The sequence below is a fragment of the Corythoichthys intestinalis genome, chromosome 8, assembly GCF_030265065.1.
Source record: "Corythoichthys intestinalis isolate RoL2023-P3 chromosome 8, ASM3026506v1, whole genome shotgun sequence".
In the NCBI taxonomy this organism is placed as follows: Eukaryota; Metazoa; Chordata; class Actinopteri; order Syngnathiformes; family Syngnathidae; genus Corythoichthys; species Corythoichthys intestinalis.
Genome location: NC_080402.1, coordinates 18,967,929 through 18,991,748, shown reverse-complemented (window position 1 = coordinate 18,991,748; position 23,820 = coordinate 18,967,929). Strand labels below are relative to the sequence as shown.

At 41.7% G+C, this 23,820-nt stretch overlaps 1 protein-coding gene across 4 annotated transcripts; it reads right to left on the bottom strand.

Annotated features, from left to right (window-relative positions):
* Positions 1-3,513: 3,513 nt before the first annotated feature.
* aftpha (aftiphilin a) lies at positions 3,514-22,165 on the bottom strand. 4 transcript variants are annotated; one of them, XM_057843251.1, is made up of 10 exons: positions 21,978-22,165; positions 12,153-13,439; positions 11,706-11,839; positions 11,496-11,625; positions 7,421-7,477; positions 7,239-7,361; positions 7,100-7,160; positions 6,842-6,925; positions 6,604-6,727; positions 3,514-4,874 (listed from the first exon to the last, which is right to left on the bottom strand). In XM_057843251.1, the coding sequence occupies exons 2-10, from the start codon at positions 13,410-13,412 to the stop codon at positions 4,733-4,735; spliced, it is 2,115 nt and encodes a 704-aa protein (XP_057699234.1). In that variant the 5' UTR covers positions 13,413-13,439; positions 21,978-22,165; the 3' UTR covers positions 3,514-4,732. The 4 variants fall into 4 exon arrangements, with proteins under 4 accessions (XP_057699234.1, XP_057699235.1, XP_057699236.1 ...); XM_057843252.1 differs by having other exon boundaries at positions 12,153-13,436; XM_057843253.1 differs by lacking the exon at positions 21,978-22,165 and adding an exon at positions 20,474-21,910.
* Between the last annotated feature and the right edge of the window lie 1,655 nt (positions 22,166-23,820).

Below are 23,820 nucleotides of genomic sequence, written 5' to 3'. Positions count from 1 at the left end.
TAAATTTTTAACAATTTACTTGTGTGATACAGCTGATACAGCAAATAAGTATTTGAACACCCGAGAAAACGAATGTTAATATATGGTACAGTAGCCTTGTTTGCAATTACAGAGGTCAAACGTTTCCTGTAGTTTTTCACCAGGTTTGCCCACACTGCCGGAGGGATCTCAGCCCACCCATCAGTCAGGTTTCTGGGCTGTCGCTGAGAAACACGGAGTTTGAGCTCCCTCCAAAGGTTTTCTATTGGGTTTAGGTCTGGAGACCGGCTAGGCAATCCTAGAAACTTGTTATGCTTATTACGGAGCAACGCCTTGGTTTTCCTGGCTGTGTGCTTCAGGTCATTGCCATGTTGGAAGACAGAGGCACGACCCATCTTCAATGTTCTGACTGAAGGAAGGAGGTTGTTCCCCAAAGTCTCACAATACAGGGCCCCAGTCATCCTCTCTTTAATACAGTGCAATCGTCCTGTCCCATGCGCAGAAAAACACCCTCAAAGCATGATGCTACCACCTCCATGCTTCACAGTAGGGATGGTGTTCTAGAGATGGTACTCATCATTATTTCCTCCAAACACAGCTAGTGGAATAATGACCAAAAAGTTTTTACTCTCATCTGACCACAAAACTTGCTCCCATGACTCCTCTGCATCATCCAAATGGTCATAGGCAAACTTCAGGGGGTCCTTGACATGTGCTGGTTTAAGCAAGGGAACCTTCCGTGTCATGCATGATCTCAAACCATGACGTCTTGGTGTATTATTAACAGTAACCTTGGAAACTGTGATCCCAGCTCTATTCAGGTCATGGAGCAACTCCTGTCTAGTAGTTCTGTGCTGATTTCTAACCATTCTTAGATCATTGAGACCCCATGACGTGATATCTTACATTTGGTTCCACTCGGATTGACCGTCATGTTTAGCTTCTTCCATTTTCTAATGATTGCTCCAACAAGTGGACCTTTTTTTCCACCAAGCTGCTTGGCAATTTCTCCGTAGCCCTTTCCAGCCTTGTGGAGGTAAACAACTTTGTCTCTGGCGTCAACGCTGTTCGGTCTTGACCATGTTACGAGTCCTACTGATTGTATGGGGTGAACAGTTGTCTTTATGCGGCTATCGACCTTAAACAAGTGCATCTGATTCAAGATAATGGAGTGGAGTTGGACTTTTAATAGGCGGACTAACGGGTCTTTCAGGGTCAGAATTCTAGCTGATAGGTTTTCAAATACTTATTTGCAGCTGTATCACACAAAGTTAAAAAATCATGCTTAGTGATTTCTGGATTTTTTTTTTTTTAGATCCTCTCTCAGTGGACATGCACCCACAATGAAAATTTCAAACTCCTCCATGATTTCTAAGTGGAGGAACTTGCAAAATAGCAGGGTGTTCAAATACTTATTTTGTCTACTGTATACTAGTCCTTCTAAAAAAAACTCACATATTGTGATAAAAGTTAATTATTTTCTGTAATGTACTGATATACATTAGACTTTCATATATCTTAGATTCATACACACAACTGAAGTAGTTCCAGCCTTTTATTGTTTTAATATTGATGATTTTAGCAAAAAAAAGTCAAGAAAACCCAAAAATCCCTATCCCCAAAAATTAGCATATTTCATCCAGCAAATACAAAATGTTTTTTTTGTCATACAAAAAAAGTCAACCTTCAATTAATTATATCAACTATGCCCTCAATACTTGGTCGGGAATCCTTTTGCAGAAATGACTGCTTCAATTCGGTGTGGCATGGAGTCAATCAGCCTGTGGCACTGCTGAGGTGTTACGGAGGCCCAGGATGCTTCGATGGCGGCCTTAAGCTCATCCACAGTGTTGGGTCTTGTGTCTCTCAACTTCATCACAATATCCTACAGATTCTCTACGGGGTTCAGGTCAGGAGAGTTGGCAGGCCAATTGAGCACAGTAATGCCATGGTCAGTGAACCATTTACCAGTGGTTTTGACACTGTGAGCAGGTGCCAGGTCATGCTGAAAAATGAAATCTTCATCTCCATAAAGCTTATCAGCAGATGGAAGTATGAAGTGCTTCAAAATCTCCTGATAGCTAGCTGCATTGACCCTGCCCTTGATAAAACACAGTAGACCAACACCAGCAGCTGACATGGCACCCCAAACCATCACTGACTGTGGGTACTTGACACTGGACTTTTTTGGAATTTTCTTTTCCCCAGTCTTCCTCCAAACTGTGGCACCTTGATTTCCGAATGACATGCAAAATTTGCTTTCATCTGAAAAAACTACTTTGGACCACTGAGCAACAGTCCAGTGACTCTTCTCTGTAGCCCAGGTCAGGCGCTTTTGCCGCTGTTTCAGGTTCAAAAGTAGCTTGACCTGGGGAATACGGCACCCGTAGCCCATTTCCAGAACACGCCTGTGCACGGAGGCTCTGGATGTTTCTACTCCAGACTCGGTCCACTTTTTCTGCAGGTCCCCCAAGGTCTGGAATGGGCCCTTCTCCACAATCTTTCTTAGGGTGTGGTCACCTTTTCTGGTTGTGCAGAGTTCCCTGCCACACTTTTTCCTTCCCACTGAGTTGCCTTGATACAGCACTCTGGGAACAGCCTATTTGCTCAGAAATTTCTGTGTCTTAGCCTCTTGCTTGAGGGTGTCAATGATGGCTTTCTGAACAGCAGTCAGGCCGGCAGTCTTGCCCATGATTGCGGTTTTGAGTAATGAACCAGGCTGGGAGTTTTTAAAAGCCTCAGGAATCTTTTGCAGGGGTTTTGAGTCAATTCGTTGATTCAGATGATTAGGTTAGTAGCTTCTTTAGAGTACCTTTTCATGATATGCTAAATTTTTGAGATAGGGATTTATGGTTTTTCTTGACTTTTTTGCCAAAATCATCAAAAATTAAAACAAAAACTACTTCAGTTGTGTGTGATGGATCTAAAATATATGAAAGTCTAATGTTTATCAGTACATTACAGAAAATAATGAACTTTATCATAACTTTTTTTTTTTTTTTTCACGGCGGCGTTCCATCCATCGTACCGTCATTTTACTGCCAAATCGGTGCAACACTAGTTTTTGGTATCTGAAACAAGGGGATGACTATCAGTGCCTTTTAGCACTATTTTGGGAAAAAGAGGCTTTTTAGAAGTAGAATCATGTAACTGTTTTGGACCCATAGTGTAGCATAATAACTCAAAATTTAATTGTTCAAACACAGCAATAAAAAAACACACTTGATCATATAAATTTTAGTTCGGAAGGATTATTTAAAAAAAAAAAAAAAAAAACCTTTCTGGGACAGTGGTCATCAATGCAGAAGTTAACATTAGCTTTACTCATTCACTGCCAGCCCAGGTCACATAGTATGCATTGTGGCAGTTAGTAAAAGAGGGAAATTGATGTATTGATATTGAAAACAACTATTGACGGGAAATGACGTCCAATCAATTTCCTCTGGGAGGGGCTGGAAGCGACTGAATGATCGATGAAAACAGTACCTGAAAATGCCATCTTCTCTTGCTACGCCCCGCTAAAAAAATTACATATTTGTTTTTTTTTTTTTTTCCATTGCAGTCTCTTGTAACTGTGGGAACATTTTTTTTAATCGAACGATATATCAAATGGTAATTCTTCATAGACCATAAGTTACAACAAGGACATAACCCTGCTACTAGAACCTTTTTGGCCTGTTGGAAGTTATGACACACTAGACTTAATGTTTTCCCAAAAAATGGGTAGAGCAAATTTATGACCCATTTCATAATTTCATAAAATATTTAGCCATGATTAAAAGTCTCACACTACTTCATTCAACCATGTCATGCGTATGATCAGAATATTTTTCTTTATGCAAGTTTGTCTTAGCAATAACAGTTAGCTAAACAGTTAGCTTCTTTTCTTGAGAATTAGTTAAGAGTACGGATTTACAACTGTTACAATGCCAAATACTGGATGATATAAGTGTTATTAAAAAAAGGCTAATGAGCCAATCAAGCCTTTGATCGGTTAAAAAAAACAACTTATTGACTAATGTTGCAAAAAAAAAATCAGAAAAGTAGAATCTGGAACGACTCATACAATGAAAAAGAATGAGTTCTTAAGAATTTTAAGTTTTCCTCTTAAATTAGTTTAATTTGTGTAGACTAAAAGTCAAGTGGGCACACACGCACACACACAGGCAAGAACGCGAGTGGGCGCCGTTTCCAGTGATTCCATCTTTTTTTTTTTTTTTTTTTTTCCATAGGAATTGTTTTGTCCATATAGAGTGCGACTACTCCCGACGTCCTCTTCATCTCGACTTTGTGCAAAGTGCTCTCCGGACTCGCTCGCACACACATACACACACACGAAATACAAACGCACACTAAATGGAGCACACTCATTGGTCCCTTCGTTGACGCGAGCGCACTCTCAGTGGTTGGACCGAACCCGCACGCCTGCCGCGCACAGGAGACATTCAAATTGACGTCGGCCAAAGTCCATAAATAGATTGATTGATTATTGATAATCACCGTTTGCTTTCCTTCCCTGATTATATACACACCAGCACTCGAGCTAACATGACGTCAAAACAAAAAAAAAAAACAAAAAAAAGCCACGCTCCCACCCCGCTCGATCCCACAGCCATGATAAATGCTTTTAATCAAAAGGGGGGGAAGGGGTGAAGAACCAAGTATGACGGAATGAGGGGGGGAAAAAAGCAGCTGACGTCAGCAGGAACCTGCGAGCGGCGGAGTCTGCGTCCCCGGGGAGGGAGAGTCATCTTCAGTCGGGCGCGGCCCGTGAGGCGAGCGGCGTGAGCGTGGCTGGGAACATCAGGACCTTGGCCATCATGAAGGACAAGTCAGGGAGGCCGCCGATAACCTCGGCCGCCTCAGAGCTTAGTTTCTCGTCCTTGCGCGGCTTCCTAGTGGGGGTGAAGAGAGACAGAGAGGAAAAAAAAAAAAACCTCACAATAAAGGCACAAGAAAATAGCCAGCTGAAAATACTGGATTCACAAATAAGGTCATTTGGATAAATCACATTTTGCAATTGCTTTTATTCTCAAGAACACAAAAGCAATTTCCCCCCCAAAAATCTTGAGTTCCAATTTCCACATTTTTTGTCACAAAATTTTCCATTTTAATTAGTTGTCCGATATTATCAGGTAGCCGATAATATCAGCCGATAAAAGCATTTTAAAATGATATAGGATAACAGAGATCGATTTTGGGCTATTATGCATGTTTCCCTCAAAGTGAGTGTCGAAGTCTTCTGCCTTTGTACAAGGGCTGGTCACAGTTTAGAACAGCAGTTATGCAAATTGACAATTAAATGTCTCCAAACTAAGATGCTTGGCATTTGTTATGTGAGCAGACTATTTGCATTCATGGTGCAAAAATTCAGTGAACAATAAATGATTGAAAAATAATGAATTAGAAACTCAGGAACTATCCATAATATGTTAAATCCACCACCGCATATGTCGGTATTGGTTTGATATCTGTGTCGAATTTCGGGATACAGTGGTACCTCTACATACGAAGTTGATTCGTTCCAGGACCTTGTTTGTAAGTCGAAATGGTCGTATGTCGAGCAGGATTTCCCCATAACAATACATTATAATTCTATTAATTCTTTCCACAGCCCGAAAACCTACACTAAATCCTTAATAAATACTGCTGGTACTATTACAAATGGCAATTACACATAGCAAAACAAATTAATTATAAAAATCGGAATAATAATATAAAAATACTAATAATTCCCCAGAAGTACGTTTGCTAAGCCACTAACCGTACGCTTTTTCCAAAAAAAAAAAACAAAGTGCACTTCGCTATTCGTCACGCATGTGGCGTCAGTAATTGTTATTTTTTCTTCTTCTTCTGTTCGCATTGCTTGCAAATGCTGTAATCCAGCGATTTTTCATGTTTGAAGTGTCACCTTTTACCCGCAATTTTGCATTGTGGAGAAAACTGCCGATGTTTTATAGCAGGCTAAATTGGTTAGTACAGTGTTTTTTTCCATTAGCTTCAATGTTTCAATACTAACGTTTTACAATGTTTAATATTGATGTGTTTCCTTATTTTGTATGTCTAAACTTTAATTCTATGGCGTGCTGATTGCCAATAAACATCTGTGAAAGCTACTAGAGTCTCATATGCAATCAACAAGCACGTGTGCAGAGTACGCAGCACATGCAAACACAAGTACTCCAAAATGTATGCACACACACACGCGGCAATAAATCGCAGCCGGGAAAATTACCGCCCTCATTTGTATTTACCGTGCGATAATTTGATTTATTGCATATCGCTACAGGCTTACGTCTCGTCAGACGAAAATCGGCATTCGTCTCGTTACGTTCTAGTCTCCCTAGCCATGTTTTTAGCTTGTCATCGTCACGTCATGAAAAAAAAATGTTCGTCGACGATTATTTCCGTATTTACCGTCATTGTTGACGAAAACAACACTAGATTGTGTTTACTAAAATTTTGAATTTTTTTGGGTGCCAAAAGTTTATTTTTAAAAAAATCCATATTTTGATTTCAATTTCTCTCTTTATAATTTAAATACTGTATTTTTTCCCTTTAAATCAAATTTGAATCAATTCTCAAAAACCCAATTCAAATGGATGTTTCCTGATTTCATTGTACCTGGTGGAGGTGCTGGTCTTGTCCATGGTGGACATGAGGCGGGCAAAAGCGTCGACCACGCAGCTGCCGGTACCGCCGGAGTCCATCTTGGCCGTGGTCAGCTCCACTAGCTCGGGGTCCACGCCTGCCGAACACCAAAAGAATTGCTAGGTGGAATCGCAAAGAGTTGGCGCCGACCCGAGCCAAAGAGCACGAAATCAGAGAAAGTCAAAATAGGGCGGCCGTGACAACGGCTGACCTGGGATGGCGGGCGAGCACGACGAGCCCGAGTCGTCCACGGGACCAAAAAAGTCCAGGTTTAGCAGGAAGGAACCGCCGCTGGCTGCGCGAGCGACAACGAGGAGGAAAAGAAGTACAAGAAGAAGAGAGCAGATTTTTTTTTTTTTTTTACTTGTAAAAGTTCAGAGAGGAAAGGAAAAGAAAGTGATAGTCTGGGAGCTGGTGGTCTTTGGTTCCATTGTGGTAATGTGTTTTTCCATCAAGTTTGTCTACCTACCATCCAAAGGGTTGGTAAGGCCACTGCTGCTCCAGTCAAACTGGACGGGTGGGAGCACTTCCTGCACGGACCACATACAACAAACATAAGAATGTCACTGAAACCCGATCTGGACCCAGACGAAACACCCACTGCCCACCTGGACAGCATCCGTGGGGCAGGAGTTGCAGTCCGGAGCCTCTGCTGGTGCTTGTGCAATGGAGGCGATCATTTCCGCAGCTGAGATGGGCTTCACAGGCTCTTTGGTGGGCTCCAACATCCCCTATAAAATGCAACATGTATAAGGAGGTGTAATAAACAGAAAATAAGAAGGCGGCTTACCAGGCTGGCGGCGTAGACGGGCACAATGAGCGGCTGCTTCTTCTGTCCCGTGAACAGCTAAAAACACAAAATTTCAATGATCATTAAAATTTAATGGACTGCTATTAAAAAGTTGAAATTAAAGAGTTTAATCCTTTTTTTAGCAAGTGAATATTTTGGGTAATTATAATTAGTATTTTTAATATATATTTTAAATAATATTATATTAAAAAAATAATCACCATTCTATTTGTATCATTATAAATGTATAAATTAATACAATGTTAATTAAAAACTAAATTCATGAAAGTAAAATGAATACAAAGAAAAAATGCACACCGGTGTCAGTGCCAAGTAACAAGTTTTATTCTTAGCATTTAACTCGTTACATGCAACTGACGGCGATAGATGTCCAATTCATTTAAACTGGGAGGAGTGGCTTTGAATGCTCATGTTTCAGTGGCAGACTGAATCCCTTTTGACGGGGAGGGTTAAATGAGTGAATGTTTTTAATCAACATTTTATTAACTAATATTTCAATCATATATATATAATGTTAATACATAGGTTAATAACAAAATATAATCCCATCAAACCTGGTATCCAAATCAACTACATGAGAAAATGTGACTTCCACGTGGTTAAAAACGATTTAATAACTTTTAATTCATAATTTATAATGGCATTCCCACTTTATTGATATTTTTCAAAAATACAACTCCTGACTTCAGTCAATTTTCAGCAAAAGTTTTTGAAATTGTAATTCTAGTTTGTTTTTTTTTTTACCCAGAAAAAAAAATCATAATTTCGTAATACAGTGGTACCTCCACATACGATCGCGTTGACACACGACTTTTCGACATCAGACGTAAAGTTTGACTCGCCATTTGTTTCTACATCCGATAACATGCTCGAAATACGACAATTTATGATCGCGCTGCAGTTTCTTGGTTTCGCCGCAAGGCGGATTTTTTTTGTGAAAGAAATAAACACGGGTTCCAAGGCTTGTGAAGGTGGTGAAAAAAGGAAAGGTGACGGTTAACACTGAAATAAATATGGTAATATGAATAATTATGAGTGTAGTGTATACATCCGTGAACTGGCTCGACAATACAGCCGTAGACTGTCTGCAATCTTGACGGTCCTTCATCAGGTTTTTAATCATTTTTAGGGCTGTCAAAATTATCGCGTTTACGGGTGGTAATTACATTTCTTAATTAATCACGTTAAAATATTTGACGCAATTAACGCACATGCCCCGCTCAAACAGATTAAAATGACAGTACAATGTAATGTCCGCTTGTTACTTGTTTTTTGGTGTTTGGCGCCCTCTGCTGGCGCTTGGGTCCAACTGATTTTATGGGTTAGTACCATGAGTGAGCATGGTGTAATTATTGATATCAACAATGGCGAGCTACTAGTTTATTTTTTGATTGAAAATTTTACTTTAATAAAACGAAAACATTAAGAGGGGGTTTTAATATAACATTTCTATACCTTGTACTAACATTTATCTTTTAAGAACTACAAGTCTTTCTATCCATGGGTCGCTTTAAGAGAATGTTAATAATGGTAATGCCATCGTGTTGATTTATTGTTATAATAAACAAATACAGTACTTATGTACCGTATGTTGAATGTATATATCCGTCGTGTCTTATCTTTACATTCCAACAATAATTTACAGAAAAATATGGCATATTTTATACATGGTTTGAATTGCGATTAATTAATTTTTAAGCTGTAATTAACTCAATTAAAAATTTTAATCGTTTGACAGCCCTAATTTTTTTTCAAAACTTGTGCAACACAACACGCCTAACTGACACAGAAAACAACATTAAAAGAGAAAGTAAAATCTTTGCCGCACCTATCTCTATCGCCAGCCGCGCGGGGCATTCAGGTTCATCACGCAAAATAACCACCACATTATAACCTGATTCGTTACATTATTACAGGAATTATTATTATTGTTATTAACAATTTATTTGTTTTGCTATGTGTAATTGCCATTTGTAATAGTACCAGCAGCATTTATTAAGGATTTAATGTAGGTTTTCGGGCTGTGGAACGAATTAATGGAATTATAATCTATTCTCATGGGAAAATCCTGCTGGATATATGACCATTTCGACTTAAAAACAAGGTCCTGGAACAAATTAAATTCGTATGTAGAGGTAATTTTTTTCACAAGAATCAATGTTTTAGAACAGCCACAGAAATCCATTTTTAATTTGAATAATTCCCCCTCAAAAGTTTTTTTTCCCCCCAAAACTAAGATCCAGCCATCTATCCATCCATCCATCCATCCATAAACTTGATAGTTCCGGGGTCGGGTTGCAGGGGGAGCAGCTTTAACAGGGAAGCCCAGACTTCCCTCTCCCCAGCCACTTCAACCAGCTCTTCTGACGGGATCCCAAGGCATCCCAGGACAGCCGAGAGACATAGTCTCTCCAGCGTATCCTGGGTCATCCCCGGGGCCTCCCGCCGGTGAGACATGCCCGGAACACCTCTACAGGGAGTCGTCCAGGAGGAATCCCAACCAGATGCTCGAGCCACCTCAGCTGGCTCTTATCAACGCGGAGGAGAAGCGGCTCATCGCAGAGTCCCTCCCGGGTGACCGGGCTTCTCACCCTATCTCTAAGGGAGAGCCCGGACATCCTGCGGAGGAAACTTATTTCAGCCGCTTGTATCCGGGATCTTGTTCTTTCGGTCACGACCCAAAGCTCGTGACCATAGGTGAGGGTAGGAAGGTTGATTGGTAAATCAAGAGCTTCACATTTTGGCTCAGGTCGTTCTTCACCGCAACGGACCGGTGCAGAGTCTGCATTGCTGCAGACGCTGCACTGATCCGCCTCTCGATCTCCCGCTCCCTCCTACCCTCACTCGTGCACAAGACCCCAAGATACTTGAACCCCTCCACTTGGAGCAGGATCTCATCCCTGACCCAGAGAGGGCACTCCACACTTTTCCGACTGAGGACCATGGTCTCTGATTTGGAGGTGCTGATCTTCATCCCGACCATTTCACACTCGGCTGAGGTGGAGGTCACGGCTTGATGAAGCCAACAGCAATACATCATATGCAAAAAGCAGAGATGCAATGCTGAGATCACCAAACCAGACCCCCTCAACGCTTCGGCTGCGCCTAGAAATTCTGTCCATAAAAATTATGAACAGAATCGGTGACAAAGGGCAGCCTTGGCGGAGTCCTACCCTCACTGGGAACAAATTCGACTTACTGCCGGCCATACGGACCAAACTCTGACACCAGTCGTACAGGGACCCACCCAACAGTCCTTAACAAGGGGCTCTGTACCCCGTACTCCCGGAGCACCCCCCACAGGAGTCCCCGAGGCACATGGTCGAGGGCCTTCTCCAGATCCACAAAACACATGTAGGCTGGTTGGGCAAACTCCCATGCACCCTCGAGGACCATGCCGAGGGTGTAGAGCTAGTCCACTGTTCCACAGCCGGGATGAAAACCACACTGCTCCTCCTGAATCAGAGACTCGACTTCCCGATGGACCCTCCTCTCCAACACCCTTGAATAGACTTTACCGGGGAGGCTGAGGAGCGTGAGCCCTCTGTAATTGGAACACCCCCTCTGGTCCCACTTCTTAAAAAGGGGGGACCACCACCCCGGTCTGCCAATCCAGAGGCACTGTCCCGGATGTCCACGTAATATTGCAGAGGCGTGTCTTCCCATGGGCTCACCACCTGTGGGATGGGCCAAAGGGGTCGGGTGCGTAGAGAGTAAAGCAGCAGCCAAAGGCGTGGGCCTTGGCAGTCCGACCCCCAGCTGCAGAAGCTAAAAACTAAGAATTACAATTTTAATCAATGTTCTTCGTAGAAATATGATTTCTACCCAAATTATGTATGAGTTTTGATTATTTTCACATACTGGGATTTCCAAAATTAGTTCCCGCATCTAAAAACATTCAATTATCCATTGCTCCCCCAACAAAATCCTCATTCCCAATTAAAATCCAATTATTAATTTGAATATTTTTGCTCATGTTGTTGTCAGGATTGTGTACACCATCATTTTTAATCTATTGCTCATTTAATACAGAGTACTTGGAATGTATTCTCACAATGTTCCGCGTGTCGATGCCAAGACAGCTGAGCAGAGTTTTGTTGCAGTAGGAGCCCCCCCACTGATGTCTGAGGCCTACCGCCTCATGAATGTCTTGAAGCTGCGACCACACGCCGCCATGGAGCGCACTATACAAACACAAACACCATCATTATTATGCTGACCCACAAGTCAGCCGACAGCTTGCATTTGCTCATGCGAACTCCACCTGCTGACATCCTCAGGTGCCTTCAGAAGAGTCTTGAGCGACACTATGCGCTCCTCAGCAGAGGGCGAGGGGCACCTGGCGGGCTGAGGGAAGCTGGCCTCCAATAACTTTTCCACCCGACTCCACAGCACCTCCTGCAGAGACAAACCCGACATACATTTAGAAGGGGATCCTTGACATTTACGATCTAAAAAAAATATTCAAACACATGATCTGCTACTAGCAAAAAGTCGTAGTTCTTCTCGTCTAGATGCTTTTTACTGCCCCCTATAGTTTGGGAGAATATCCGGCAATTGCAGTGTTAAGCCGCAAGATGAAAATGGCTGGAATCAGTTTGGGTTAAAAAGACGTTTACAATATACTGATGACCCGATAACGTTAACTGATTGGCTGTTACTGACAACAATAGACGTCCAATCTATTTGAATGTGTCAACAAACGTCTCACATTGGTGTGTCTGCTGTTGTCCTGGTCAACGGTAGAGGAAGTTTCTGCCTCGTGCCATGACTCCTCGGCGGCGCCCTCCGAGCCGAACGCCGCCCACGATTCGGTGGTTGTTGACTCGCCTTCCGTCACCTGCGCCGCCTCTCCGAATGCCTTCCATTCACCGTCGGTGCCTGAGGAACTGACCAAAGAGTCTCCTCCCTCCTCATCAAGTTTGGGCGCGTTGAATTCGCCAAAAGAGTCGTCGGCTTGCGGCGGGCACACTTCTTGGTGGTTAAAGTCCACAAAGGCCTGCTCGCCATATGAGCCCGCATCTCCAAAGTCCCCAAACTCCTCATCGTCCTCCAGCTGACTGTGGTCGGCGTTCTCTTCCTGGAGGGGCGGCGGTGACGGAGCGGAGCCCGTCGTGCTCATGTCACCGTATTCCTCCAAGGCGTCCGTGGACAACGGACGGCCTAACGACGTCTCCGTTTCAGTCTCTGAGATCCTTTCGTCCGACGGCGACGAGACACCGGCGCCTTCGTCAATAGAGACGCCATTCAGATGCGAGGCGTCATTGACACTCGGGGATTCCGCACGGATGTCGTCAACGCCATTGAGACAGACGCCGTCGCACTGGACACCGTCGTGAGGTTCTTTTGTGCAAGTAACGACCGCGTGGTGTGCAAAATCAGCGTCACTTCTTTCGGAGTCCGGCTGAGTGTTGCGTGATACAGAAAGAGGCTTGGCCTCAGAGTTAGGTGTCGCTTCATCTGCATTCGTTCCGTCTACGCACCGCGAGACGCATCCCTGGCGGTCAGTGTTCGAGAATGCGGCAAAATCAGCAAACTCTGTCTCCACGCCGTCCACGCTTCCATTGTCACTGTCGGCGTGACGACGGACAAACATCTGTGGACCCGGCTTGACATCTGACGTAGTGAATCCGTTGGTGATGATCTCGCCGTCCGCGATATGAGGGTCCGGTTTCTTCAAGTCTGTGTGGTCGCCGCCGAGAATAAGCGCTGGGTGGCTCCCGGGAGCCACGCCGTTGGCCTTTACCTCATGCCGCATCCCCGGCACGGCAGTACGGCCATTAAGGAGCTCGGGCGGCGAGGTGGCATCTGGCGCGTGCGCCTGTTCCGGCGCGTCCAACTCGGAGAAGCTGACGCTGGCCGACACAGTCGAGAAGCCGCCGAAGTCGCCGAACTCATCCTCGTCTTCCTCCTCGGCATCCTCCATCGGCGGCGGGGACGACGAGTACAAGCGGATGACGTCAGGCTCCATGGAGACTTGTCCGTCCTGCTACACCTGCTGTACAAATGAAAGATGCATCAGCGTTCCCGTGGAAACAAATCATACTCTCTCACAAAATAAAAAAATTCTCTCCTTCCAGCTGCAACTAAGTTTTTTTAAAAAAAAATTAATACCGTAATTTCCTGAATATAACGCGCACTTTTTCCCCCCAAATCAACTTGTGAAATCATGGGTGCGCATTATAGAAGGGTACATGGATGGAGAGAGAAATATATATACATTATATATATCTAAAGACTTTTTTTTTTTTAATTGACACGGCCATGTTGTGTTACAGAAAACGTATGCGGCGATCGTTTTCTGTATGCAGCGATCCGTTGCCGACCATTACGGTACATGACGTCACCATTTTGTTTCGGTAATACTTGTTACGGTATACCACTCTGATTGGTCGAATGATTTCGTCTGTGTTAAATTGTGCTTTTTTCACTCTTTATAAAGCACAGAATTTAGTTTCTTGAACTCATTTGAGTCAACGTTTATTGCAACTCGGACCATGACAAACTATCAACTATATCTGTCCCTCGGGAAACTCAAAACCAAATAACAATAGTTCCTCTTGTTACACACAGCGATGCGCTCTTTCCGTTTTCCGACCTCAGGCCCCACTTTTATTTTACCGTATCAATCCATGGAAGAAACATTTATTCATCATGATGAAACGAGCAAGTTATACAGCAGCCTTTAAAAGAAAAGTCACATCTGTTTTGTTTTCTTCTGGATTTCTGGTAAGTTGGAGAAGCTGTAAAATCATAATATTACCGTACATATTGTCAGTTTACGGTAATGTTTTGAACTACCAATGTGCTATGCTTGTGCTGTGTTTCACCAGTCAGTACAATGACATTTCTCTATCTGTACACGAGCTCTGTTTTCTTGTATTCTTCTATTCATTGGTGCTAAAATTAGGGTGCGCGTTATAAACGGGTACAATAATTTCCCCTAGATTTTACAAGTAAATTTGAGGTGCACGTTATACATGGGTGCACCTTATATTCGGGAAATTACGGTACTTTGAACTCTTTCAGTGCAACTGACAAAGATCACATGGCTCTATTCATCGATCTGCAGTAAATTTGTCATTAGTAGACATCCAATCCTTTTGAACTGGGAGGGTTTGGCAGCAAATGAACATTTGTTCATTCAGTGCCAACCCCTCCCATTTCAAATGGATTGGGCAGCTCTCAGTTGATGGCAGCCAATGAGTAAATTGCTATCAATTTTTCTGAAACGTCAGATCTCAACAGGAATGGTTGGCATTGAATGATCATGTTCCATTGTATATTGAATGATCATGTTCCATATGGGTGATGCTGCCCAAGTCTTTTGGACTGTGTGTGTGAAAATAAAATTACTACTAGCAGTAGCGTTGGGCATCGTTTGAATTTGAACGATTCCGGTTCCGATTTCAATTCGACATTTCGATTCCGGTTCCAAACGGTTCTCGATTCAGATTCTTTTAATGGGTAGGGTACAAAAAATTGCATAGTTTATATTAATTTATTCACTTCTCTATTATTTTTTTAAATGATATGAACTTTCAATTAACTTTGCTATGAATTTCTCACAGGTCTATTTTTAACGGAGCAGCAAAATTTGATTTGAAGCCTTTTTCTAAACGAATTCCTCGAGTTAATTAATCGTTGCAGCACTACTCATTATTAGAGCTGGGAATCTTGGGGCACCTAACGATTCGATTACGATTCAGAGGCAACGATTCCATTATTGATGCACCCCCCCCCCCTTCCGCTTCTAATGTTTCATACATTAATTCCAAAATTGTTTAAAAATCGTCTCAAGCAAAACAAAACTACTATTTAAGTATCAAGTTAACAGTTCAAAACAGTAAATAAAATACTCAAGTCCCCATTTTGTATCAGCAGCTTTAAACTACATTCAATTAATTTAATGTTGTGAATCAACCATTAAAGTTGTTAAAATTGCTCCCGTTATTCCATAATTTTCTAATTATTATAATTATATTCATGTTTTATTTTGGATAATATTTCCATAATTCGACATGTGAAAGTTTTAAAACTTTTATCATTTGAAGATAGATTGAAGTAAAGATGTTGCCGATTTAGGAGTATTTTAGATAAAAAGTTGACTAGGTTCACTACAACAGAGAAGTCTACTGCTTTAAGATGGCGGCTATTTACTAACGCCGGCAAGTCTGTCATTTCGCATCTAGTTCTCTATACATGTTCTAACACCGCCGTCTGTCATTTCGCATCTAGTTCCATATATATGTGATATCTACTGTAGCATTATGTGGATGTCTGTTTGTAGCAACTAGCATCTGGGCGTTGTTTGTAGCGGCTGTCGACCGCAGTCAGGTATTATTGTTTTTTTATCTAGCGGAATGAGTGGAACATGATATTTACTCTCGTCCCGTAGACAGCACTGACTGTGTTTTAGTTCCGCTTTACCTGGTATGGGTAAATAATCGGAACTTGGATGTTTGTGAATGGTTCTCGAATCTTCCACGGCCGAATCGCGAATAATCTAAGAATCGGAAAATTTGCACGCCTCTACTCGTTATATATTCTAGTAATGCATTGTTTGTTCATTCACGTAGGCCATATCAACATTTGGTATATAAGTGTGGCCTATGTGACCCATAATGTGATGTGAATATGTAGACACGAGGTATGAATTGCAATTATATGATTGAGAAAAAAAATAAATTCATTGTTGCATTTTCAACTCTGTCAGTATATGAATATGCAGCAAACGGAAAGCAGAGGTTATGTATTCAGTTGTCGATGTTTAATTTTCAAGATAATTTAAGACGTATAAAGGGATTATGATCAAACTTGTAGAAAATATTTGTAACACAAAGCGGAAGCTTTTACTAGGGTTGGGAATCTCTGGCATAAAGCCGATTCGATATGTATCTAGATACACAGGTTAAGATTTGATTAAAAAAAACGATACATTTTTAAGGCCGAGCGATTCAATACAGTTTAAGAACGATACGGTTCGATACAGAGTGAAAACGATATGATAGTAAACATTTGTTGTGTGTGTGCTTTTACAGTATTTTAAACATCTACAAAAAAGACCACATTTCTAATATAGCAAAATTAAACAACAAAATTTCATACCAATGTTATATTTTTTCATGAAAAAAAATAAAATAATAAGGCTTACTATATGACCGTCATTTTGTTGGATGGGATTGATAATAAAATAAAACTCCAGTGACAGACAACAATAAAGTGCAGCAATTCAATTACTGTATTTCCTGGTGTTTTTAACACAAGAACTAATTTCGGTGCAAACTTTCAACGTAAACATCTTACAAACAAAAAATATTACATGCAGCAGCTCTAGAAAAAGAAAAAAAAAAGAATTAAACCTGCTAGTGTTATCATAAATAATAAATTATGCTTTACGACTGGTATAATTGGGGAAGTAAAAACATGGCATTTTAGACAGACAGGTCAATAATCATTACTTTAACCTTACACACAGCAAAGTCATTCACTTATGCCTGTGCTTCATTTCTTATTCCTCATCACTGTCCATATTTTTTTTGAAGGGCAGACTTTTCTTGAGGAAGATCAACTAATTCACATGTTCATGTTTAAGTAGACTGCGTGTCGTGGAAACAATATGCCGCCCTTTTCACCATTGTAGTGGGTTAGTTTTCAGGGTTAAAAACACACGATCTCTGTACCGCTGAACACTTCACACAAGCTCTGTCCCATGCGAACAGATCTGGCTGCCTTCATCACTTCAAAGTCCAACTTTTGTTTTCCTGGGTGCGTTGAAAATCAATCGCTGCACGTCGCTGGCATCGGTGATCAAACTGTCCATTGTTTTAGCATGTTGCTTCGTTGCTACTACTAGTTTTGTTTTGGGCTGTGAAGAAAACGCTACGGAGCGTGCGTTACAGTGGTTTTGTTAGCTCTCGCGTTGTTATGACACGCCCGTGACGATCGGGTAATGACGGCGACGAGTGGCGGTTCTGCAGAAATGCATGGGACGTTGAGGCAACCACGACTGTGAGTAGTGCTTGTCCATATTATATCATGCATGCGGTCTCGATCTAAGTGCGCTGTGTGGTGAATGACAAGCGCAGCATGTGAAGTAAAAGCTAAATTATTATCATTTTAAGCAATGCATTGAGCTAGGCATCAGAAGCCGATTCCTGTGCTCGCGATAGCCGAATTTTATCTCAACTATCAGTTCACCGAATATTTAATGGCTAATTACTGTCGAATGGTAACTTAACTATCGATACAGCTGTATCTCTCACCTGTAAAACCGGATATCCGGTCGTATCGGTTTATCGTTCTCAAGCTTAGACTTTACCAAAGTTTTTTAAAAATTGAAGGTAATGAGGTCAAAGGTCAGAAAAGGATTTCCATGATAAATTGATAACAGATTAGCCATTTTTATTCAAATTTGCAGCGTGGGCGATATGCATTGCCTACCACTGACAACTATAGACGTCGAATTCATTTAAAGGGATCCTCTACCTTAAATACATGTAGGCTCTAATAAACCACAATTGTTCTCTTGTAGTAAAATAAGTTGTTAGAAACACTAGGGATGGGAATCGAAATCCGATTCCAATTCGGAACCGGTTCCGAGTGTTTCGAGGCCTCGACATCACAATGAAAAAGCCTTAACAATCCCTTTAACGATTCCTAAAGACGCGTATTGCGTCGTGACGTGTCTCGTTGTCCAGACGCATCAAACTAGCATGGCGCCAAGAACCACTCGCTCCAAAGTTTGACTACACTTCACCAGGAAAGTGTGAAAATGAAAGGTTACGACGGGTAAGCACGAGCATTGCAGCCATAAACATAACAATGACAGCACGTAGGTTCAAACGCTCTAAAGTGTGTCTTCACTTCACGAGGAAAAATTACAATAAAGCGACTTGCAGTCATTGCAAGGTGGAGGTAACCATCACTTGAAGAGTGAAACTAAGAATAGAAATGAAACAAATCAATTTCGTCCCCAATAACAAACAGGTTTGCATCAACGTAAACAGCGATGATTAGCTGCTAATAACAGTATGGTTAGCATTCGTTCGCTAGCATTAGCACATCGTTCAAACCACTACACAACTGGATTTAAGTGTCCGATCGCGAGTGGAAACGCAACAACAACAACACAAAAGATGATACATACAGGCGTTGCCTCTGTAGATATTAACATTAACAAAGAACGTAGGCTCGTTGAAGTGTTTCCCTCTCTCACTTCGCTCGCTCACTCGGTTGGATGCGGCATTTCTTCGGGTGCCCAAACTGCGGCCCGCGGCCCAAATACGGCCCGCCTCCACATTTGGTCCGGCCATTTTGATTTTTTTTTTTTTCTCAATCGTGTTATTTATTTCCTGGCCTTTTTCCTTGAAGAATTCAGAGAGGGTTTTTTGGTTATTATCTATTTAATTAATAGTGTTTTTATTATTAATTATTATTATTATATTATTATTTTTATTTTATTTATTTTCATTTCGTGAAGAATCCAGAAAGGGTTATTTGATTGTGGCTTTCTGAAAAACAATATTTTTTTACATTTATGCACTTCTGCAATCGTCACACTTTTTCTGTTACAAACTGACCCCGGCCCCTCATCAGAGAAGGGAAAAGTTATGTGGCCCTCACAGGAAAAAGTTTGGGGACCCCTGCTTTAACACATATTGCCAAAGGCAGAACAACAACCTATCTGCCAATATATACCAATATTTTTTATTTCTATTAGTTAAATGTTTCAGTAAAATGTTACACATTCTTGTGTGTTTGCCACTTATTGCCACAGTTAACATTGAGGCTTTGGGCCTCTTTTGATTTCGTTGTGAGTTTGTAAGGTTGTGAGTTCTGATTAAACAAACTCGATGCCAATCAAAACGTTTGTTCTTCTTTTTCCCCAAATTAGAATCGATAAGAGAATCGATAAAGAATCGAATCGTTAAGCAATATCGATAATGGAATCGGAATCGTAAAAATCCTATCAATTCCCATCCCTAAGAAACACATAAAATGTTAAATCAATGGCAATTATTTTATAATATTTAGTACATATTTTGACCGATAGTTGGCGCCATGTTTTGCGGGCTTGCAGTGATGATGTAAATGGGGTTTCCAAATGTGTAGCCTGTACAACAATTGCGTATTGCTGCCTAAACTCTCGAAGTAAAATGCCACGATGTGCTGCTTTTGGATGCTATTTTCAGGCAAATGGAATCAAGGGGAGTGACGTATGTGGTCAAAGTGGAATTATTATTTTTTGTGAATAAATGTGCATAAGTGGAAGCTTCTCCCCTTTTTGGAACTTTTATGCACGTTTTCTACCTACCACGCGTTTCAACTGGCGCCCGAACATTTTTCGTGGATCCTCAGTCAAGTAAGGGATCCATCTATTTTCTGGATCTGACAGCAACATTGCCATGGGATTGGTCCAATTCCTGAATCTTAGCGTGAGTGAAAAAACGCGGATTTACTATTGCCATCTTTTTTGTGGACTATTCTTAGATGGGAGTTTTCACCAAATCATACCAAATAATTAAAGCACTATGGCAAGCTACAGTGACAACAGTGACTGACATGGACCTTACTTTTATGTTGGAGTTCGTCTGGGAATGCATGTGTGCGTACCGCTGAGCTCCCGAGTGACGAGTTGTCAAGGTGGAAATATTTTTTGTGAATAAATGTGCATAAGTGGAAGCTTCTCCCCTTTTTGGTACTTTTATGCACGTATCCTACCTACCACGCGTTACAATGTACAAGACATGGATTACACTCGATTCCAGGATTTGTTCCTGTCAGATGACTAATTTAATGAGGACAGTCAGCCACGACACGACTCCGATCCTGACTATCACACGTGCGCATTTATAGCTTTATTACTTTCAGTGAGAGTTTATAATGTCAATAGTCATTAAAATAAAAATGCATGAATGACAAGGTGTGTTCAAACTTTTGGCCCGTACTGTATGTAAAGCACACGACAGCTCTGGATGCTAACAATCTACATAATTATACTGGGATAAGTTTGGAAACGCAATAGCTTACCTTGAAGATCTGCTAACCCTAAGCGGAGTTCTCAACAGCATACACTCTCTTGCTCCGTTGGCATTGAGATGCACTTGTCGCTAGTACATCACCAGTTTTCCCCAACTCTTGTCTTATCAGGTAGGCCTACTGTATTTCCTGCTCTCATTTTGCCTTTGCTGCTCGTCTTGTGAACGACCGACAGTGCTGTCCTGCTCTTCACATTTCCGATCTGGTTCAAATTGGAAGGGCAGAACCGACGACACGTTGTGGTAGCTAACCAGTGACACGCTGGAAGTTCGGCAACGGGCCCGGTGACGTCACGCTCTGCGACGTAACAAGAATGTCGACCTATCACTTAATTTTACAAACTTTATTAAAACGAAAACATTGAGGGGTTTTAATTTCAAATTATTGTAACTCATACTAACATTTATCTTTTAAGAATTACTTGTCTTAAAGATCGAGGATCCCTTTAACCTGGGAGGACTAGCTGTGAATGCTCATGTTTCAGTGCTATTGACAGCGTTTGATGGGCTGGCAGCGAATGCCTCTCCCAGTCCAAATGAATCAGACGTTTGAAGCAGCCAATGACTTTTAAATGAATGCCCTACAATAGGGCTAAATATTTTTTGTCCTTTATTTATAAACCTGGGTCTTTGGCTTTCTAATACATCTTTGTTTTAACTTATTTGTATAATTGATTAGCAAGCTTTAAAGCAATGCCTAAGTTTTTAAAATATGATAATTATTAAGAAAAATATAAAAGTTGTTACCTCGTATTACCAAAAAAGGTCACCCCAAACTGGCCAGAAATTAAGGCACTTTCATCGGTTTATGGGAGTCCAACTTTCATAGTAAATACCAGTTTCTGAAAAATAATAGTTTATGTCCAGCATTATAACCGTATTTAAATGACGCATCTACAAACGCCGGTGTCAGGTAAATCTATTTATATTTGAACTTTTTCAAACAAATCTACATTTACGACCCGAGTGCAGTCAAGTTTGCCCACTTTTTGACACTATTTGCTCACTTGTCACACGTTTGTTTGTGTTGGGAGGCTAACGAGCTAACAGGCTAGCATCGGCTTTGGATAGCCCCAAAACGGACAACTTTGGCGGACTTCAGGGGAACTCTCACAAATTCGAAGTGGCTAAATTGGTTGTGACGTTGTGAATGTTTTCACGTTTGACGACAAAATGCGACAAGTGCGTCGGATACGGGCAGAACGGAGGCGAAGCGGATAGCCGACAGTCGATAACGAAGATAAGCTGTTTTTCACTTCCGCCTTTAAACTCGGCGACGACAAATCATTCTTGTGTGAGTTAAAGTGTATTCCGAAGTGAAAAACATGACACGAGTGTCGTCAAGTAGCGGCGAGCAGGTTTGTTAGCATCAGGCGTGGCTAACTGCGCAGCTAAACGGAGCTAAGCCACAAGCTATACCATTGACAGCGGGCGCCTTCGTCTTCCTGTTATTGAAAAGAGCAACAAGGGATGAAATAGAACAACTCTTGGCGTACCTTGATGCGCCCGACGAGAGCTTCCATGACGTGAGGACTGACAGAGTGCGCGGTCCTCCTTGCGGAAGGGGAGGGCAGCGGAGGAGCGGGGCCGGCCGGAGGAACTGAAAGTCGAGCCCGAAGTAAAGCCTGCGCGAGCCGGCTGGTGGAGCTTGGCTGTGGGGGAGGAGGCTGGGGTAGGTCGCCTATGAGGAAGACTGTGGGAGGGCCTGCCCGATACCCGCCTCGGTCTCCCGGCAGGCACTGCGCGGGCAAACGACACGCAAGAGGCGGCGACGATACAAGACGAACAAAAATAGGCCGAAAAAAAGTTATAAAAGTTATTTAAAAAAAAAAAGAAAAAAAGAGGGATTATTCACTGTGTTAGAAAATTTATGTTCAAATTTCCACGTAAAAATGTGAAATGTATTATCACTGTAAGAGTTCCAAGAGTGTAGGTTTGCATAGGTACGGTAGGGAAATAACACTACCAACTTTTCAGGATGCTCAAATTGTCCCTACGAACTTTTAAGAAACTTTATTTGAATTATATAATGATTATAATTGATAATTATTAATGATAATAATTTAATTGATAATTATTAATGATAATAATTTATAGTGTCTTCCCATACGTTGTAAGAATAGAATTGACACTTCCATTATTAAGTGAATTACTGTATTTTCATTATGTTTAGACTTACATTTACCCCTTTTCACTTGCTGAATGTGCCGGTCCATTTTTTCCCCCCTGAAACGCACGTTTGATTGGCTGATGACTAGAACAAACAAGCACGCACAATCACACAACCCCGACAGAAATACACGTCAACATGTCGCTCCCTCCACCCTTTTCAAAGACAAGGGATATTAGAATTTTTTTTCGGCCAGCTGCAGCAGCAGCCACTGTAAGTAGACGTCAATGTTGTGGGGAATGAGGTGGGGAACACGCCACTAATTTTGCTACTGAAAGTCCAACCTGCATCACAGTTAGCATAACATTAAACTGTGTGAACTTGCTAACCAGCAAAACTCGAGTAGGAAGCAGATTAGAGATGTGTCCTCTTGTAATGTATGTTTTCTACCATTAACGTTAACTCAACTTTGCATTTATTCATTGACAAAAATATATTTTCTCCATCATTCATTGAAAAATAATTTTATTTGCAGCCTATTCAGACATTTCTTTAAAAAAAAAAAAAAAAAACACTGTAAATTTCCTTGATATGAAGAAGGTGGGATTTCCCCCCATGAAAATAAATCTTTAATAAACTTTTTTCATTTTTACGTAAGCAACACATCAGCATTTTTCTGAGAAATGTAGCCCTCACCCCCATTCACCCAGTCTTTTTGGTCTTATTAATGTCCCGTCCCCAGCAAAAAGTGTATATCCAGGTTATGCTGTTATAGCGTCCCTACCAATGTTGAGACCAAATCTACGCCCTTGGGTAAAACATAACATTGAATACTAGGAGTGGGCAGAGGCGTCGCGTCCCATAAGGCAAACCAGGCAATTGCCTAGGGCCCCCAGCCAGCAGGGGCCCACAGAGGGCCAAAAGATTTAGCACACACAGCTTTACTGCCCTGTCACACTTGTCGCTGCCAGTGAAAGCCTTGTGTCTGAGTTCCCTGAAGGGGCCCTTTCACTCGCTCTAGCCCCCGCCCCCCCTCACGTGACTCAGAGTGAGAGTGAGCGGCGATTTGGCTTTTTTTTTTTTTTAATTGGCGTATATCCAAAACGAAGAAAAAAAAAAAAGAGGAGAAAAGGAAGCAAGACAGCGTTGAGTGCACTATGTTACTGTAGTTTTATGTCCTAATGTTGTACAACCTGGGCACTTTGAGTGTCCTAAAAAGCGCTCTATGA

What these genes read in the sequence shown, in the direction of transcription:
- aftpha (XM_057843251.1), bottom strand. Translation starts at nt 13,412, where the DNA reads ATGGAGCCTGACGTCATCCGCTTGTACTCGTCGTCCCCGCCGCCGATG. An exon ending in GCACCTGAGGATGTCAGCAG is followed by an intron (nt 11,626 to 11,705) that starts GTGGAGTTCGCA and finishes GTGTTTGTATAG; the next exon opens with TGCGCTCCATGGCGGCGTGT. An exon ending in GCATCGACACGCGGAACATT is followed by an intron (nt 7,478 to 11,495) that starts GTGAGAATACAT and finishes TTGTGTTTTTAG; the next exon opens with CTGTTCACGGGACAGAAGAA.